Below are 20197 nucleotides of genomic sequence, written 5' to 3'. Positions count from 1 at the left end.
ACCTTTGTATGTTACTTGTTTTTTCTCTCTTATAGCCTTCAATATTCTTTCCCTAGTTTCTGAACTTGTTGTTTTAATGATGATATGTTGTGGGGTAGTTCTGTTTTGGTCTGGTCTGTTTGGTGTTCTGGAGGCCTCTTGCATCTGTATGGGAATGTCTTTCTCTAGATTTGGGAAATTTTCTGTTATTATTTTGTTGAATAAAGCATTCTCTTTGCTTGCACCTCTTCTCCTTCTCAATGCCCGTGATTCTCAAGTATAGTCTTTTGATGGAGTCAGTGAGTTCTTGCATTTTCTTTTCACAGGTCTTGAGTTGTTTAATTAATAGTTCTTTGGTTTTTCCTTTAATTACCATTTCATCTTTGAGTTCTGAGATTCTGTCTTCTGTTTGTTCTATTCTGCTGGATTGGCCTTCCATTTTGTTTTGCAATTCTGTTTTGTTCTTTTTTCTGAGGTTTTCCATATCCTGGGTAGTTTCCTCTTTAATGTTGTCTATTTTTGTCCTGAGTTCATTTTTCTCTTTATTAATCATGTTCTCTGTTTCACTTTGGTGTTTATACAGTGTGTCTATGGTTTCCTTTATTTCTTCTTTTGCCTTTTCAAATTCTCTATTTTTGTTGTCTTGGAATTTCTTGAGTGTCTCCTGTACATTTTGGTTGACCATATCCAGTATCATCTCTATAAAATTCTCATTGAGTACCTGTAGTATGTCTTCTTTTAAATTATTCTTGTGGGCTTCATTGGGTTCTTTGGCATAGTTTATCTTCATTTTGTTGGAGTCTGGATCTGAGTATCTGTTTTCTTCATTTCCCTCTGGTTCCTGTACTAATTTTTTGCTGTGGGGAAACTGGTTTCCCTGTTTTTTCTGTCTTCCCATCATTGCCCTTGGTGTTGTTATTGTCCCTGTACTATATGCAATTAAGTATTTTCTGGCTATAATAACAGCACTAGTGATATTTAGAATAGAAGGATGAGAGGGGATGGAAAGCAAAGAAGTTAAAGGAAAAGGGAAAAACAAATATTTAAGTAGAAAAAAAACCCAAAAATCAAAATAAAGAAACAAACAAAAAAAGTTTCAAAGATATAAACAGGGAGATACAGTGTACTAATCAATAGTAAGGTGGAAAGGCATTAGAGAAAAAGAGAGTGGATTGAAAATAAAAATAAAAAGAATAAAGTTACGAATAAAAAAATAAATAAATGAAAGAAAAAATGTATATACATATAAAAAATAAAATAAAATAAAATAAGTAAAATAAAAAAATAAATAAAATTTTAAAAAAAGCAAATCTCCAAGTTCAAATTCAGTGAAGTTTCAGTCTTAATAATTTTGGTGTTTGTCCCTCAGCCTCCAATCCTTTTGATGGTGCCTCAGATGTTGTTCTGTAGTTGTCTCATCAAAGGGATAACATAAGAAAAAAAAACCCCGCAAAGTGTCCCAAGTTCAAATGCAATACTGTTTCAGTAAGTTTTTCAGCATGCAGGTGTAGTTCGGTTGTTTTATCATCAAAGGTAGGGAGAGAGAAGAAAAAGAGTCTGTAGACAGGTTTGTGAATTGCTATCTGCGGCTGTGGCTTGCGTGCCCACTGCTGTCAGCCTGCTGTTGCTGGAGGCGTTATTCATGCAGATCTCTGGGGTGAGCTTAGCATTCACCTGGCCCTGCAGGCTTTGTTTACTCAGAGTTCTGTGCATGATGCCACTGCTACAAGCTTTCCGTTTTCCAAGCACACTGGGGGAGGTGACACTGCACCCACTTTCTCAGGCCTACGTGTTTATTTACAGCTCACGTTGGAACTGGGTCTTCCCCCCCTCATGTGGAGTTTTCCTCCCACTGCCACTTTTACAAGCTTTCTTGCTCCTGATTCCTGGGTGTGTGCTTCTTCTCCTGCTGGCTAGCGTATTTGTTTACAGCTCATGTGGGAGGTGGGTCTTCCCCCCTCTCATGTGGCGTTTTCCTCCCTCCGCCACTGTCACAAGCTTTCCTGCTCCTGGTTGCTGTGTGCACACCCCAGCTCCCACCCTCTCTGGCCAGGCCTGGTTTGTTTATTTACAGTTCTGAGAAGGATTCACCTCCCCCACCTTCAGCGCTCAGTGCGCCCCACCCTCTTTGCTATGTGTCTTTATTGTTCTTATTGCTTATTACTCAGTTTCTCTTTTTTCCCCAAGTGGGACTCAGTCTGTCCAGGGAGCTATGCTGATCTGGCCCAGGGATGCCTGTGGGAGTACCGTGTACCACTTAGCTCACCTTTGGTCCACGTCTTCCCAAGCCATCTGGGTGCAGGCGACTGGCAGCCCAGGGTCCCTCCTGGTTTCTCCCTTTAACGTGAAGTGGAGATGCTCTGCTCGGGCTGAAGGTGTGGAGGGGTCAAAGTTTTGCCTCTTCTTGGTGGCCTTGCCTGCAAGGTGTGTCTCCAGCGTCTCTCCAAGATTTTACTTTAGGAGACACGCTTTCTGCTTCCTCCCTCTAGCTGCCATCTTGGAAATTCCTCTCTTTTTAAAAATCTTACTGCATTATTTCAATAGACCTGTCTTCAAGCTTAGAAATTCTTCAGTTCTTCTGCTTGATCAATTCTGTTGTTGAGGTTCTCACGTGTATTTTTAAAACTTCATTTACTAAGACTTTAGCTTCAAGATTTCTTTTTTTATTATCACATTGTTGTTATACTGAGTGTATATTGTGACATTTACAAATGTTCTTACAATATATCATAGTTGAATTCATCACCTCCATCAATCTCCCTTATAGCTTCAAGATTTCTGAATGTTTCTTTTTTTTTTAAAACTATAATTTTCATGAATTTCTCATTCATACTATGAATTTCCTTCTTAATTTTGTTGAACTGTCTACGTATTCTTTTTTTTCAGTACTGGGGTTTGAACTCATGTCTTCACACTTGTTAAACAGGTGCTCTACTGATTGGGCTGTATCTCCAATCCAAAATTGTCTAGATATATTTTATATATATTAAATTTCCTTAAAATTACTTTGAATTCTTCTTTGGGCAATTTACTGTTTTCTCTCTTTTTTTTTTTTTTTGCAGTCTGACATTAGAGAGTTAATGTACTCCTTTAGAGGTATCATATTGTCTTGTTTTTTCATGCTTTTTCAGTCCTATGTTGATATTTGTGCATTTGGCAGGCAAATTGCCTCTACCCGTCATATGTGTCCTGGTTATGTGTCCTGGGGTGCTGGTTCTAGGTGGGCACTTTAGTGAAGTGACCATGTAGCTTCTTCAGCTCAGTCAATGTTGGTCAAGTCTGCAAGTGTCTCAGTGCCCTAGGCTATAGAGCTTGTGGGATTGTATCACCAGCTGGGATGCTGCTCTTTTAAGATGTGGTGGGTTTGCTAGGACTTGTAAGTGGGGCATGCCTAGCTGTGAATGTGGGGTACCCATCAGTTTCTTCAGGTCTTGCAGGGGTGGGCTACTCCAGTGGGCCCAGGTGAGTTGTGCAGAATGCCTGATACTGGTGCAAGTTCTCTCAGTATTTGAGGGCTTCACAAAGTACAGGTCATGACAGAGGGCACAGATGGAACATCTGTTAGTGTCTGTAGGCTGAAAGGGTTACTTTAAGGAGCTTCTGAGGGGCCAAGGTGCTCAGGGTTATATTCTTAGCTACTTTCAAGAGCCAAGGGTGGGTGTACAATGTTGCTTGGCTGCTTTCTGGGGCTGAGGGTAGGTATCACACATGTAATGTACACAATGTAGTGGTGATTAGTACTATATTTTCAAAACTTAAAGGACTGAAAATCTGGCTTTCATAGGAGAAGGGTGAAAAGAAATTTCTATTCTTAAATGGGTGCAAAATCAAATTCACCTTGAAAAAATGGATTGATGGAAACAAAAACCACAGGTTGATAGATTTGCATCCTGGCCGATTGACATATGTTACTATTAAACCTGGGTAACATCTTAAATTTGTTATTAAAATAAAATATGTGTACCTATAAGAAAGCAAGAATAAAAACCTATGGGCAAGATTGTAAAATTTTGATATGAAGGTAATTCTAACACTTATTTTTTTAATATCAAATCATTGTTCATAAAACATTTTCCTTACTGGTTGTCCCTTGAAGTCTAACTGTGGCAAAATATAATCCATTAAAGAAACCATCATCATTAGACAAAGCACAATGGAGAACCAATAATGTAAGAAATTATAACCACTGCAATCACAGGTTTATGTTTATTCACTATATTAAAGAAAATAAGGTTGAACACTGTTAATGTCTGAAGATAAACAGATAAAACCCATCACAATACATTTATATAATTTCTTAATGACTACTAGTAGTTTGTTTCAAGTAATATAACATTTTTATGTAGCCATTATAATTTTAGAAATTCTAATGATGTTTAATTAAATTTTTCCTCATATTATCCTAAAGAAGCAGGCCAGTTTTATTATTCTTGCTTTGGACCTGAAAAATTGAGCCATAATAGCACAAGGTAATTTTTTTTTTTTGCTGAAAAGTATTTGTGCCCCCCCAAAAAGGGCAGAAAAAAGGGTAACATGGAGATAGATTTTGAATCAATATAAGGATTTTAAAAATTAGAGCAAGTAATGCATTTGTAAATAATCTTGTCTTTACTGTTTGTATTTATTTGAATTTTATTTTGTTTTGCCTTTAAAATGGCACTTTGCTGTTCTAAAAGGTGAGGAGGGGAGATAAAAGAGAAAGATTGAGGGAGTGAATCTAGCTAAGATAGACTGTAAGTACTTTTGTAAATGTCAAAATGTACCCCTGGTACAATTGTAATTTGAGTATATATATATATATTCTTTTGTGTTGAAAAATTCCCTGCCCCCAATTTATGAGGAGGTTGATTGAGATGCGTGTCTCCAGACACATTGGTTATGCAGAACTGTCATCTCTACATCCCTTTTTAGTACCTAGTACTTTCTTCCAAAGCAATATTAGGACACTACACTAAAAAAGTCATTTTTCTTTCTTCAGTTATCTATCAAATGGGATATAGTTAGCTACAAGAAAATATTCAAGTCAAGTTAAAGTTACCTAAATAATGAAGCAATTTCTTATTTACCATGATGTCTAGAAGTAGAGAAACCTAAGTACAATGAGGTCTTTTTCTGTATTCTCTTGTCCTGCATTCCTGCAGGTTTGGTGACTTTCTGCCAAATGACTGATATAGTTCAACAACATTAGAAATAGAGCCATTTCCTCTTCTGTGACACTTTTTAAGGACTAGGAAACTTTTGCTCTTACATTTTATTGGCCAGAACTGGGTCTTTTGTCCATGTACCTACCTCCACTAGCAGGAGGAAAGGGAAACTTGTGAATGGAATTTTGTAAATGAGTTAGGATCAGTCAAGATTCACTTGCAGGATGGAGATAGGGCTCATTTTCTTCAAGCAGGGAAGCAGGTAGATGGAGGAAGGATGGGCCTGAATAAAATCAGATTTCTGGTGGGCAGGAGCAGGGTAGGGACAATGCCTGCTGCAATTTCCTTTTCCTTATACTTCTGATGAATAAAACTCTTTAAATTCTGGCATATGGGGGTGATTATGCCATTACATTTTACTTTTAATAGGCTATTTTATTATTATCATATTATTTCAAAACTTCCACTAGAAATTATATTGCATTTTAAAATACTGGTGAATGGATGTAGGGGACAAAGAGTAGTTTAGGAGGTTTACCATCATCCTCCCCCATCCCCCTGACTCTACCTTTAAGAAATATACATTCTAAGGAAAGAATTAGACTTTCTAAGCAAACTACTCTTTTTTTTTTTTTTTAAAGAGTCCTAAGTACAAACAGCATGCTTCCAATTTGGAAAATGCAGCTACATAATAAATCGTGTTGCTTTCTTTTCTGACCAGATTCCCATTCCTAATCCTTCCTGTAAGAAATTCCGAAACACCAGCACCACAAAACAAAATAAAACAAGCAGACAAACAAAAGAGGAAAAAACAAAAAGGAAATTCCGGAGTCTTCACTATTATATCCCTGCCATGTTTCACTCCTCAGAAGAATGACAATTTGGATGCTAGTACAAGTTCTGGCTTTACTCAATGGGTCACTTAAAAAAACAAACCTTTCTTCTTCAATTCAGTGGATTTTCTTTTATTTAAAAAAAATATTTTGGTGGTACTGGGGTTTGAACTCAGGGCTTCATGCTTGCTAAACAGGCATTCTACCACCTGAGCCACTCCACCAGCTAATTCAGTGCATTTTGACCATGCTCCTTAGAGTCCACTGCATTCTGGTTGTCTGCTCCCATCTGAGCAGCAAGACTGGGTGACGCCCTGGGACCATGGAGAGGAGAATTGCTAAGTGGAGCGAACTTCCTAGAGAATGTGGTTATCCAAAGAAAATCTGAGTCTCATACTCTGTTGGTCAGAAATGACCAGGGATGAGATGAAAACCAAGGATCTATATTTAGACAAGAGATTGGGGTGGGATGATTGGTGGGCGAGGAAACTATGCAAAGCTAAAATGGTAGATGTTTTTCAAATTCAAAAAGTAGACAAGAGATTAGAATGAGTAATTTAGTTAGTTTTGTTATCATAATTGCTAGCAAAGCAGTTAAATAGAGCAAGAACTTTGAAAGGTAAAAGCTTACCTTAGTCTCTGTTGTTTTATATAGATTTTTCTGTACAAAGAAAAAATGGCTTGATTAGAAAAGATAAATGTCCAGATTTAAATTTAGAAATGTGGCTACTTTATTATTGGGAGGAGGCTGCTATGTTCGAACATCCCTGTTAGAGTTTTTATTGTCCAAAGGCTCGGTATATGCAAGAGTATATACGTAGTGATGAGTTTTCTCCCTTCCCGGGCAAGCAACATTCTAATGGAAATGTATAGCTGTGCCATTATTATTGCCCATGTGAATATTTGCCTCAAGATTTAAGCCTACAGCTCTGGAAACTGCTATAAATACTCTGAAAATAATAATATTGTGAGCATTTATATGTCATTTCCTTTCACCGAGTTTTTCATTTTTATTCCACATGTACTAGAAAAATGACTTGCAATCTGGGTAATTATGGTAACTAGAAAAAGCTGTTGGGATGTGAAGCTTCTCAAATCAAGAAGGTCAAAATGGATGTCATCACTGTTTATGGTGTACTTGGTTTGAAATATCTGGTTTTAATGTTTTATAGTCATTTTATATGTTCAAGTGGTTTTTAATGTTGTCACCAAAATGACACCTAATTAATACATTCACACAATATGTAAAAATGTGTGCACTGAGTGCCACAAATTCTTCTGCTGCTGTATTTATTTATAGCAATGTACATTGCTTAATGTGTGCTTTTATTTGAAAAGCATTTTTGTAAATGTTTGCTATTTGCACTTATTCTTTGCAGACAATCACAGTCTTGCACCACCATTCAGTAGGACAGATCATCAAAGTAATTAGTTTAAAAGTACTTCTCCATTTATCAAAAGATTTAAACTATTTTGGAAAATTATGGGTAAGATTGCTTGTAGATATCTTAGGCTGGGTTCTATAGAAACAAAGTTTCAACAGGGGTTCCTAGACAAGTGAATTTTTAGAAAATGCTCTCAGATGGCTTGTGAAGAGGCAAAATGAGGGAGGGGAAAATGCTTAAGCAGGAAGGGGTTTTGTTGGGTGACTGGCTCTGCCATTTGTTCCCCTAGTTGAACTCTGTGGCAAGAGTGGTATCAGAGTCACCTCATCTGGGCTGGTCTTCTGCACCCCATGTTGGTCAGCCATTGGTATGGTTCACCCTAGAAAGAGGGTGGGAGGGTAGCCCCTTGGTCATTTCCAGAGAAGGAGGGGCATTCAGGAGCCATCAGCCAAGACTCACATCATCTCGATGATGGGAATTCCATCTGATAAAGGCTACCTGGGCATGGCACCAAACAGCCTCCATGATATAGACGAATGATAGTTTAAAAGTTTAAAAGCACAGGGAGTTTATTGGACCTAAAATCTGTCACTTCCCCCTCCAGAGGACATACCACCTCATACATTAGTAACCAAATAAAGGTGGAAATTCACACTGTTTGGGTCCTGTGGTTATAGGAACAGTTTAAAAACATTAATGAAGACATGGACTTCTATTCTTTTTCGGTCATTTGTTCTATTTTTGTTGTTGTTGTTGTTGCTTGTGGTGCAGTACTGGAGAATTTATCTGACTAACTTTGCTGTTAAAATGCATTCATGTTACCATGAATGAAAATGGGTTCCTCAAGAGAGAGGACCTGAGATTTTGTCCTTGGAACATGAGAATGTTTTAAATGCTAAGTGCACTCTGGCAAGCCTTTCTCCTGGCTTAATTTTCCTACTTGAAATGCTTGATTTGCAAAAGCCTTTGACCATCTATACAGAACTAATTCATACAGAACCAAAACATTTGGTTTGTTCAGTGAATGGATTCATCTCAAATTCTTTCTCTGCCATACTGAAGAACTGTAGCGTATTCTTCCTATTCTATAGACCACCTTCAACCCTCTTTCTCCTCCCATTACAAAGTAGGTGGAGAGCATTTTCGTCTTTGAAAAATAATTTTTCTTTTCTGCTACTTGCCAGTAAAATGAAGTGCTTTACAGAAACTAGATAACTTTGTTTGAGGTCAGTGGAATTCCCATTAGTATCTCTGATTTAAAGCATGTTTTATTCTGTTTTAAATTGTCAAGTATTTTTCAGAGGCATAGACACATGAAAAAAATTTTGAATTGCACAATTAACTTTAAAGTGTCAGATCATTGATATAGTAGAAATAAACAATGACAAGTCTCCATCTTGGATCCAAGAAATATTTGTTGCTAATAATACTTCCTCTGATTGCAGCTGTGTTTGATTATTCTAATTTATTAAATGGGAAGAATAATATGCAAATAAACTCAGAATATAAAGAGACATTAGTCCAGTTTAGAGTTCAGACTGATAATGGAACACGTTCACTTTGCATAGGACTTTGTTAACATTTAACGCAGAACATGAGCCCTGCCAGTCCTAGGAGTGCTCTGAGAGTATCAGGGCATTTGGGGGTAGAGGTGCATGTGTGATTGGGAGGGAGGGTAACTTGCAGGGATCCTGTTTACAAATGATGTCTTTAGTGATCTGAAATTTGGTACCATTGGTTATCCTTTAATAGCAATATGCAGTATTTTCTTCACAAAGCAAGAGTTAAGAGTATAAAGTAAAAAATAATTTTACACTTGTCTTTGTGCCCAATCCTTAATGCCTTCCTCAGTCTGTCTTTATTTTCCTGTGTGTAATTGTTTATCTAACCTTCTACATTTGTATTCTCTCCAATGTAGACATAGGAACTTTATTGCATAAAGAAAATTTCTTTTTAATTTCCAGTATTTGGTTTTTCAATCAGTGGTCATTATTTTTAAATATTGTTTTAGATGAAATAGAATAAATATTTTTAAAAATATGATGTCTCATCTAATTCTCCAAGTTATGCCTGGAATTTGTGGCAAAACCAAATAAAGAACTGAAAGAATCCATTGTATTAGAATTTAGGAAATTTTCTGTAACAGTTACCAAATTTGGTTAACATTTTGAAAAACGCCTCAGCTGGGTGAGGCGGAGTTGCCTATAATCCCAGCTATTACAGAGGCTGAGGAGAGAAGGTCACTTGGCCCTAGGAGTTTGAGACTCACTCTAGAAAAGAAAAAAGCTTTATTTTATGTAGTTATTATCAGTTGCTAATGGCTTGAAAATTTGAGGTGCCTTAAACTTCAGGATTGTCCACTGTATGTTGTAACATTTTTGTTCCTTCTAGAAACTTCCAACTAAGTAAAGAAGATCGCTGGATTTACCAGGCTGTTTTAGATCAGTATCCTGGAGAAATTGTTGGCAGAAGGACTCTGTATCTGGACATGTTACAAAGATATTTTCCTCACAAATCTAGGCATGATTTGGTGAGTACTGAATCCTTCCTACAAATTGGGTAGTTGAATTGTTTTAGTGTTTAATAATCATTAAATATTTTAAATGGTGCTCTAAAATGGTTTTTCTACACTGTATCAAGTAGTAGGATTATAGGTTGAAAGCCTGTACAGGTTATTTTTTTCACATCTGTACAGTTCAAAGAAGGCAGAGGATCATTCAGGCAGCACTTATTCTTTCTGTGCCCACTTGTCACAGAGATCTTCAGCATGGCTCTTTGGCTGTTCTACTGGTGTCTGACTCCCGGGCATCCGTCAATCACCTGCTCACCCTCATAGGTTCTGCCATGTTTGGATCTTGGCTGAAAGTGGAATGACCAATCTTCCATCTTCCAGGACTGAGCCTGCCACACCTCAGTCCTTCTAGGCATGGGAAAACCAACATTTGCTTTGGAGAGTGGCACTTACATATAGCACTCCTTCTCTGCAGGCCCAAACTGCCCGATCCCCTACATGGCTTAAAACACAAATGCCACAAATGCAGAGGTAAAAGGCATGATTGAAATTTCTGAGAAGAGACTGGGAAGTTATTATTTCTTTCTCTAGTAGACAAGACCACAAGGGTAAGAAAATAGAAGAGACCATGTCAGTACTATGATTTTGTAATAACTCATCTTCTAACATATATATAAACAAATAGGCAGACTCTTATTTTTTAAATGAGCTATGTTATAACATACTATCATAAACTCTGCATTTTCGTAATTAAATTAAGCAACAACAATACATATGTATGGGAGTTATTATAGGTCAGTCCTGTGGAAATTCCTTTAATATATATATAACAGTGGATAAAGAAATATTTTCTGGTGAAAAAGTTGAGCAAAAGGCACCCAGCTAGTGTGTGACCATCCTTCCCCCATCTTTCCTGTCCTCCTTCCCCCACCAACAATTATTTGTTTTGCAGCTGGCCTTTATCAGATACAGGTTATATAATTTATTCTGGATTCTTAAAAAAACCCAATTGATTAAATTAGCTCTTTCTAGTTATACCTTATTGATTCTATTTGTTTCTACATCTAGCTGTCATCATTAACTTTGTAGATTTTTGTTTTCCTGCTATTGACATGATAAAGATTTTCACTTTTACTTTCTACAATGGATTGATTAGTATGTGTTTCTGCATGGTGTATGCTTCCTTTTTAATACTTGATGGATGTTAAGTATCTTTTTGGCTTTATAGAGCAAAGCTAAGAAGTTAGCAGAACAGATTTTAGTAGCTGGTTTAAGTAAGACCATAGTCTGTTTCATTGTGTACCTGATTAACCATACTAAAGTATTATTTTAGAGGGGCACACTTTATCCTGCTTGCTTGCTTCTTTAAGTAATATGTGAAAGTCAGAGGTATGGCCTGTACTGGAAAAGTAAAGAATTGTTTACATTGCTGACTTTCTACTTCAGAAAACAGTCCTTTGTATAAGGAGCTTTTCAGAATCACCTGCAGACTTTTCAAACTACTCAGCTCCCTTCGTTCCTAGTTTTCTCCCCAAGACTGGACTTTCCATGGTTGAGATTCACTGATAAAAGGAGCTTATGGCACCAATGTAGGATGTCATGTCCTTCTAGAGTGTAGGAATGGAAGGCCTAAGTATCATTGCCATAATTACTTTAAGTTTAGTTTACATCTGAGTGTTTCAGTAATTAAGGGCAAAACTCTTAGTTTTCAGAATAATTGCAGCAATATTTATATTGATTAGTATGCTCTCTTATTGAAACACTTCATGTAAATGTTAAAAATATCAAATCATCATATGAGAATGGAAAAATGAGACATGTTAAAACTATTGCAGGAATGAGAGGAGGAGAGAATAAAGGAGAATGATGGAGGGGGTAAATTCAACTATTATACATTGTAAGAACTTTTATAAATGTCACAATGTACCTCCAGTACAACAATATGATAATAAGATAGATATCAAATCTGTCTTAAAGATGGTGTGTTAAAAATTATATTTAGGAGGAAATACTGCTTTCTACTTGGGAAATCATTGCTATTTAGAAATAAAAGTTGTATTAGAAGCCATTTGGTCTTACTCCATTCTATATGAGAAAACTAAGGATTCATAACAGTAAGTGACTTCTCATTGGTTGTCAGGTAGCTACAGGCTCTGAAATTTGGAGCCAATACCTGGTTCCTCTGTAGATGTTTGTCTTCCATTTTTCAAAATCATTGGTTATAATTAACTTTATTAATTTTTATAACAATTACCTGAAATACAGGTCTATTTTCTTAATGATAAGTGATCACCACTTGTTATCTTTTCAGGTAAAACATGAGACATATTGTGACCAATATCGCTCTGCTAAAGAGCAGCGAAGGATCCTGATAGAAAATTGGGATAAGAACAGGAAAGACTTTATACAGAAAGCGGTGCTGACCCTCTTTGAGGCATGTGCAGCTCATGAAATGGAGACTACTTTGGCCAAGGACAGGAAAAAGCAGCAGGAATTGTGTGCTGATCTGAAAGCCAAGGTAAGATGCTTCACAAGATGGTGTTTTGGTATTTGCCTGACAATTCACTTGAGAATCTACTTTTCTTTTTGTTTAAGTCCAACCTACAGTTCAGCTTCTCTGAAAAGTCTATCTTGAATAAAACTGTTAGTTTGAACCACAGGAAGATGAAACTCTTTTAGTTAAAAAACATCAGCAATCAAGAATCTCGTAATGTTCAACCTAAAGTTACTGTACCAGGACATTACTGTGGGAAGTTTGATGGAGCCAACCAACAGCAGCCATAGGTGCTGCACACTGGAGAGAGGCACTGGATGGAAATGCAGTGTAATTCCAAACTGGGTCAAAGACTCTTGAACTAACTTCTCATTCACATCAAAGATATAGAAAAAGGTCAAATTATGAGGAAGAGAAAGGACTCATGAGGAGGTGGGTTGGAGTAGGCTTGATGAGCTATGTGTGACCCTCAACAAAGTGTAGGGGAGGTGGGTTCTCCTCCAGGATGCCTTGGAGAGCTTAGTGGGTAACCCTTATGGTTGGAATGATAGAGGGCTGGTGTCTGATGCTCCTAGGGAAACAGAGAGGAGCTGCCTCAATGCAGAACTGAAAGTATGAGCCACTGCTGTACCAGTAGTGTCTTCCTTCTCCACACCAAATTCTTGAGTTCTGAAGGCTTGAGACAGATCTTACTGCCTACACCCCCTGCCAGTAGTTGAGAAGAATATCATTCCCACTTTCATGGCAAAAATTTTAAAAAGCTGAACTGCTTGCATCAGGAATTTTCTTGAACCCATCTGAGAGTAAAAGTCACAAAGAAATAAACTGGCTTGAAATTTAAAGGCAGGGGAGACTTGATGTGAAAGCAGTTTACCTGTAGCAGAGCACCTGGGAAAGACAGGCCCATCGTGGAAGTGAGTAGGAAGATTGCAGCTAAAACTGTAATGAATTGACAATTTTTAATTGCACATTTTAATGGTTTAGCAGTGCATGACAGCATAGAACCTGTAGAAGGTATAGGCACAGAGTAATCTGCACCCACTCATAGGCTTTTCTCCACAGATCTCACAGAGCACTCACAAGAAAGATTGGGGTCAAGGTGGGAGGGCATAGGAAGACTTCAGTGGTGGTGCAGGTCTGCAAGAATAGAACCAAAGCCTTTGAATCAAAAGGCTATATATCCAGGGAAAAAACCCAAAGGGCACAAGCACAAACCCACTGCAGTTGGGGAAGGGAACAAAGAACACCTCTTCTTCTGGGGAGGGGCTGGAAAATGTCTCCTTCTCAAGAACCACCAAAGGCATGAGGCAGTATGTCTGCCATGGGGAAATGAACATAATCACTGAGTAGGCCCAGATCCAGGAACCCAGGTCAGCCTGAGAACACAGAAAACCAGTAAATCAGTGTGCCTCTTTCCCTATTAGCAAGTGTCTAGTGACAATCTATTGGGGATGGGGAGGGCAGGAGGCACAGGCTCACAGGGAAGCCAAAAGCTCCCTGTCCCCCATAAGCAAAGTAACACTAGTCACAAAAAACTGGACACCACTGATCCATATATGTTGTGGAATACTATTCAGCAACAGAAAAGGAACTACAAATGCAAGCAACAAATGGCTTGATCTCAAATGTGGTGTGTGAAGTGAAGAAAATCTGGCTTAAAAGGTTGTCTACTATACGGTTATGTTTATATGTCATTCAAGAATAGGCCAAACTGGAGGGACAGAGAACAGATCAGTGGTTGCCAAAGGCTGGAGGTGGATAAGGGATTGACTACACATGGGTATGAAGGATTTCTGAGGGATAATGGAACTATTTTATGTGCTGATTGTAGTGGGGGGTTGCATGTCATGCATTTGTCAAAACTCATAGGACTTTCTAAAAAAAAAAAGGGGTGATTTGATTGCTGATAACCTACAAAGACATTTAAAAATAAAAAGCAGTACTTTAAGTAAAATTCAAGTATTGTTCATCCAAAGACACCAATGAAAGAATGAAAAGACATGCCATTGATGGGGAGAAAGTAATAAATAGAACTTGTATAAAAATATATACAAAAACATACAAATGAATTTTAAAAAGCTGAAAACCCAAGAGAAAAATGGACAACAGACATTTCATGAAAGAGAATAACCAGCTGGATAATAAGAATATGAAAAGATGCTCAAAGTATTTATTCTAAATTAAAATGAAAACCAAAATGAGGTACCACTACTCAGATACCAGATTAGCTAAAATTAAACATCAGCAATACCAATTTTGGTAAAGATGTGAAGCAAATAAAACTGATAGCAGATTTGAATAACCACTTTGGAAAACTATTTTGGCAGTACTCACTAAAGCTAAATAAAACTGAATCCTTTGATCTAGTAGTTCTGCTCAAAGTATGCAAAAAAAGCAATTAACACAAATGTTCAACAATAGATAGGTTCAAGAATGTCCATAGAATCTTGTACCACAGCACTGTACTAACTTGTAAATTTTGATCTCCTTTAAATGTGGAAGGATTTTTATCCCACTACTCAAATAATGGGGAACAGCAGAGAGAAATGATTAATGTCATGTGTTTGTCATCAAGAGTGGTGAAGGCGTCACGCCCTGCATTCTCTTGTTGCTTCAGAATTTACAGGTGAACATAACTAAGCATTTGTTAAATTAATGTTAATTAGCTGTTGTTAAAATAGCTAATATAATAAAGGTAAGAATAGCACCATATCATAAAAGTAAAAATCTAGAAACAATGAAAATTTCCACTAACAGGAAAGCACAAATAAATTGTGGTATGTGTATACAATGAAATACTACGTAATAGTAAGAAGTGATGGTAACATAAAACAAGGATTAAACATGATGTGCACAAGAAGTATAAAGGCATGTATGCTTTATGATTTGATTCACATGAAGTTTTGGACTAGACAAAACTCATCTCTGGTTGGTGAAGTCAGTATGGTGGTTATAGGCCCAGTTGTTTTTACTGAGAAGAGCCATGAGGGAGTTTTCTGAGATGCAGGAAATGTTCTCAGTGGTGTTTACATGGGGGTGTATGTAGGTAAACTTCACCCAGTGGTGCACTTATGTACTTAATGGCCGCTTTACCTCAGTGCAATGTAATACGCAGAAAATATCGCTTATAGCATTGGCAAGGGCTCATGACAAAATGAACATGAACAGACCAGGAATACAAGGACTTGCCATAGCCCCTGACCCTGTGTGTTTTCCTTTGACCTTTGTTGAAGAAGAAACATGTGTTAGCTCTGTAGCCTGTGGTAGACCAGCCTCAATGCAGCTTCCATTCCTTTTAAGTACCAAACTTATGCAGTGTGAAAAGAAATATCTTTCTGTTTTTCAAAAACTGCAGAGAAGTTTTTTATGTGCCCTATTTAAGAAATTGTTGGCCAGTAACAAGGGGTCATTGTCAAGGATATCCCCTACCCAGAATTTTTCTGCCCAGCAGAGTTCCTGCCAGGGGTGATTGGAGCTCCAAAACAGTGGGGTGGAATAACAACAATTGGCAACCTGAGGGTGGAAGAAAGGAGGCTGTCAGAGGAAAATGTGCTTGACCCACATCCGGGGCATTTTCTTAGGAACAGCCCTGCTAGAAATCAAGGCAAGAGAATTGTCAGGAGAGCAAGTGTTAGCACAACCACCTGCCAAGTTTACTTAGAATACTCTCGCTAATAATGGGAACTTTGCTCTTCTCGCCTTCCCTTATCTCTCCCCCACCTGTGGGCTCTGATGCCCAAACAGGTCTAATTAACTAGGGAACAAAAGGACAAGCATCTCCTGAATACAGAGGAAAGTACTGATTAATCTATTGGAAAGATGTGTGTGTTTTTCGTACTGGGGCTTGAACTCAATGCTTTGTATTTGCAAAGCAAGCATTCTTCCACTTGAGCCACACCTCCAGCCCTTTTTGCTTTAGTTTTTCAGATAGGGTCTTACTTTTACTGGGGACTACTGTTGAACCATTATCCTCCTACCTTACCTCCCTGTAGCTAGGATTACAGGAGTACACCATCATGCCTTGCTGGCCCTTTGATGTTGAATCAAGATTGTGTTCTATAACTTATAGTTTCCAGTCTGCTAATTTTTGATCTGTAACAGGAGAAATATCTGCATAGGGAACTAAAATAATGCCATGTTTTGATCATTTCCCATACATTGTGCTGTCTGGTGTGTCAGGCACAGCCTGAGTTCCCCTGTTGATCAGGCATTCTAAGGGATGCTTTATATGCATTATCTGTTAGTGTCCTCAACCACAAACCTAAGCTGATTTTCAAGTTGCTGCAGAGCATTTATTTACTGAAATCGGATGCATGAATCCAAAAGACAAGAGAGAGGCATGGCCACGTTAGGGTTGCTAAGTTTTTGGATGTGGTTTGAATGTGTCCCCCTAAGGTTTGTGCACCAGAAAGTTGGTCCCCAGTATGGCAATATTGAGAGGTGGAGGAACCTTTTAGAGCTGGGGACTAGTGGAAGGTAACTAGATCATGGGGACACCATCTGGAAAGGGATTCATGCTGGTCCCACAGAGTCAATTGGCTTATGTGAGAATGGACTGTTCAAAAGCAAGGCCACCTCACATGCCTTCCCTTTTCTACAGGCAGCCAGTTCTCTCTCTCCGCCATGTGGAGAATCAGCCGGGGTAGGGGTGGGGGTGCTCATCAGGATGTCAGCACCATGCTGTTTTGACCCTCTAGCCATCAGAATTATGAGCCAAATAAGATTCTTTATAAATTATCCAGCCTCAGATATTTTGCTACAACAACAGAGAACAAATGGAGACAAGAGTGAGTGAATATCTGTAGCTTTCAGGGATGCAAACTTTGAAGGCAGTAAGTAGAGAAATTCAAATGTAAAATAAGATTCTATTTTCTATAGCAACAGTGTTATCATTGGAATTTGTGTATCCTAAATTACTTACAGTAATTTAAAAATGCTAAATTATGATTATTTACATGGATGGAAAGTTGGAGAATTATCCTTACCCATCATTTTACAACTCTGAACACTTATCCTGAAAGATGGATATCTTGCCTAAGGTTCACACTAATTCATTCAGTTTGAAATTCAATACTATCTCAGCCTTGCACAGTTTGCATACAAGAATCCTACAAAATAATAGAAAATATTTATTATACTGAAGGCCCTAGTGTGCTATACATTAAACCCATAGGATGTAAAAAATATTACTTCATTGTATCATAAATTTGACCTTTCTAAAACTAATATGCTAGCTATAATAAACATTAATTAAACATTTAACCATAATTTTGTTCTTAGCCTTAAAATTTAAAAGGCCTTTTGGAGGGCGTGATTTAGATGATTTGTGTCTTTTAAGAAAAGTAGTCAAAGAACTTTGAAATAATGCATACCCCTTCTGTTTTATTTCGGTTTTCTGTCAGCAGTGGTTGCTGTAGCAAGCAGAGGTATTCAGGTCTCTCACCAGAGGGAAGAGATGAAAGGGGAAAAGAAAAGTATTCACTTTCCTTCTCCCACAAAACCTGCTTGTCAGTTCTCTAAGTTGTCCCAGTCTGTAGCCCCTCCCCAGTGTCTAGCCAACACTTTATTAGCTGTGCACTTGATTCCTTCGCACACTCATCTTTCTATAGTATGGCCAGGGAACCTCATTCCCAGACTCTCTCATAGTCAATTTTCTTTGCTTCCATGCTGGGTGGCCAAGTACTGCTGGGGTAAGGCTTCATCATCTGGACTTCCTACACCATGTGCAAGGCTTGGGTCCTTAGCCTGCCCGTTGCTTTCCTGACTGTTTAGATGGCCACTGCTCTCTTATCTAACATCACACACCCACATGTCCAGACTCTCAGGAGACAACCTCATCCTAACTATCAAGACAGTGAAGTCAGTGGGGAGTAAAAGCATTCCAAATTCCTTTCTCTCCCATCCTGTGTCTTTCTTTCTCTTGCCAGTTCCTGGCCTTCCTCTAAATACTTGTTTAAATCTAGTCCTCCCTAATGTTTGGAACTCTGACCCATCAAATACTTGATTGTATTGATTTCCTTTCTTTCTTTTTTGATGTTGGGCATTGAACCCAGGGCCTCATGAATGCAAAGCAAGCATTCTACCACCAAGCCTGATTGTAATGATTCTCTGTTTCCTGTATTTTTGTCTCTCTTACTCTTCTTAGTGTTTCCCTCAGCCTAAATACATAGTCGAGATGTTCCTATTCAGAGAAACCTTCTCTAGGCTTTGAGTCATCCTCTGTCCCTAGGGAGTCCCTAAATCTACCATTTCATTTGAAATTAGTCTTTTGAAAGAATAATCTTTAATATTATCCACACTTCTTCCGACCTTTCCAGTCTACTGAAATTCTCTTTTCTTCCCAATATCATGACTGACCTCTACGTCATCTAATCCAGTCAGTATTTTTCATCCTTACTCTACTGGCATCTCCCATTTCATTTATGTCTTGACCATTTACTTTTCACATTCTTACTTCCTGGACTGTATGAAAAGATTCTCTTTGACATATCTTAAATTATTCTTGAGCTGTCTGTATTTCTCATTATCTGCCCACAAACCCTCGTGTCTTCCAGGACTCTTTCTTTGCTCTTTGCTATTCTTTTTCACTTAAATGGCCCACAGTACCCTCATGATTTTACCTACCTTCTTGTGCTAATTAAGCTCAAATATTTTTTACCTCCCTGAACAGCTCTCTCTCTCTTGAACCTCATATATCCAGCAACGTGTTGATTATATTAACTTGCAATTCTACGGATGCTTCAAACCCAGGGTCCAAAATGGACATCATCGTTCTCCTGTGCATTTTTCTCTTGAAACTTAGCTTCCTGTTCTCCCTCACCCTCATATCCATTGGCTAATTTTGGAAAAAATTCTCTCTTTTTATTCCTTCCTTTCTGTCCCTGGGCCCTGGCCATTGTTCCTGAACTATTGTACCCTCTAAGGACAGCCCTTTAATAGCTATGCTTCACCTTCTGCCTTTTTGAAATCTTTCTCTAAATGGTAGGCAGAATCTTCTATCTAAAATGCAATTCAGGTTGTCCTGATAAATCCTTGGTGGTTCCCCTTTGCTTATAATAATGTCTAAATTTCTTGCTATGACTTTCCAGGTCTTCAATAACTTGGATCTTGGCTCCCTTTCCAGCCCCATTTTTTTGACATAGTCTACACTCTACTATTTAGAAATAGTGAATTCCTTGTAATCTACTCTTTTCCTTAACCCCCCCCACCCACTTCACTGCACACTATTCTGATTCTTATCCCTGTGCCTTTGTTCCTGCTGTTGTTGGCTTGTGCTGGAATGCTTCTTGTCTTCCTTTGCGTGGCTAAATTTTACTCATCTTCAAGATTCAGCATATATGTTTGCTACAGAAAGCCTTCCTTAAGCACATTGTTAGATTGAGTACATTCTTTTTTCTCTCTAACCCCTTGTATATAACTCTGGCTTGCCAGTGAGTATGATTACAGTACACTGAAAAACTATGTTGCGAACATAACTGCAAGCAGGAAACCCATCTTACTCATCTTGGTATAAACCTCTCTCCTTCCCCCAATAGATTTTTCAGCATTTGGAAAATGATAGGTCCCCAGTAAGTTTTGTTGAAGTGAAGTGTCTAAGTGTTTTTTTCCTTCTCAATACCTCCCGACATAGTGTTATTTTCACTGCCTTCCTGCTATTTTATTTACAAGAAAGCTTGCTGTAGAGACAAGTATACGATATGCAAAGTCATTAACAAGTGAACTACAAGGCTTAATTATCAACATTGAATATGCTAAGATGTGAAATGTAGTTTAAAAAAATAAAACTTAGCTACCTATAAAATTGAATTATATTTTAGGCATGAACAAAATCACAGACTCTAAGTTTTCTT

General features: G+C 38.0%; 1 protein-coding gene across 4 annotated transcripts in view; it reads left to right on the top strand.

Moving 5' to 3' along the window:
- Positions 1 to 20197, top strand: part of Ccdc148 (coiled-coil domain containing 148) — a 297747-nt gene that overhangs the window by 115466 nt on the left and 162084 nt on the right. For all 4 annotated transcript variants that reach the window (XM_074070859.1, XM_074070858.1, XM_074070860.1 and 1 more), the window contains 2 exons: positions 9733 to 9871; positions 12165 to 12371. In XM_074070859.1, the coding sequence (XP_073926960.1) occupies positions 9733 to 9871; positions 12165 to 12371 (346 nt within the window). The remainder of the gene's footprint in view (positions 1 to 9732; positions 9872 to 12164; positions 12372 to 20197) is intronic.

This window comes from Castor canadensis, chromosome 4, assembly GCF_047511655.1.
Source record: "Castor canadensis chromosome 4, mCasCan1.hap1v2, whole genome shotgun sequence".
Taxonomy (NCBI): domain Eukaryota; kingdom Metazoa; phylum Chordata; class Mammalia; order Rodentia; family Castoridae; genus Castor; species Castor canadensis.
Note: the sequence above shows the minus strand (reverse complement) of the source record. Positions and strands in the feature narration are given on the sequence as shown.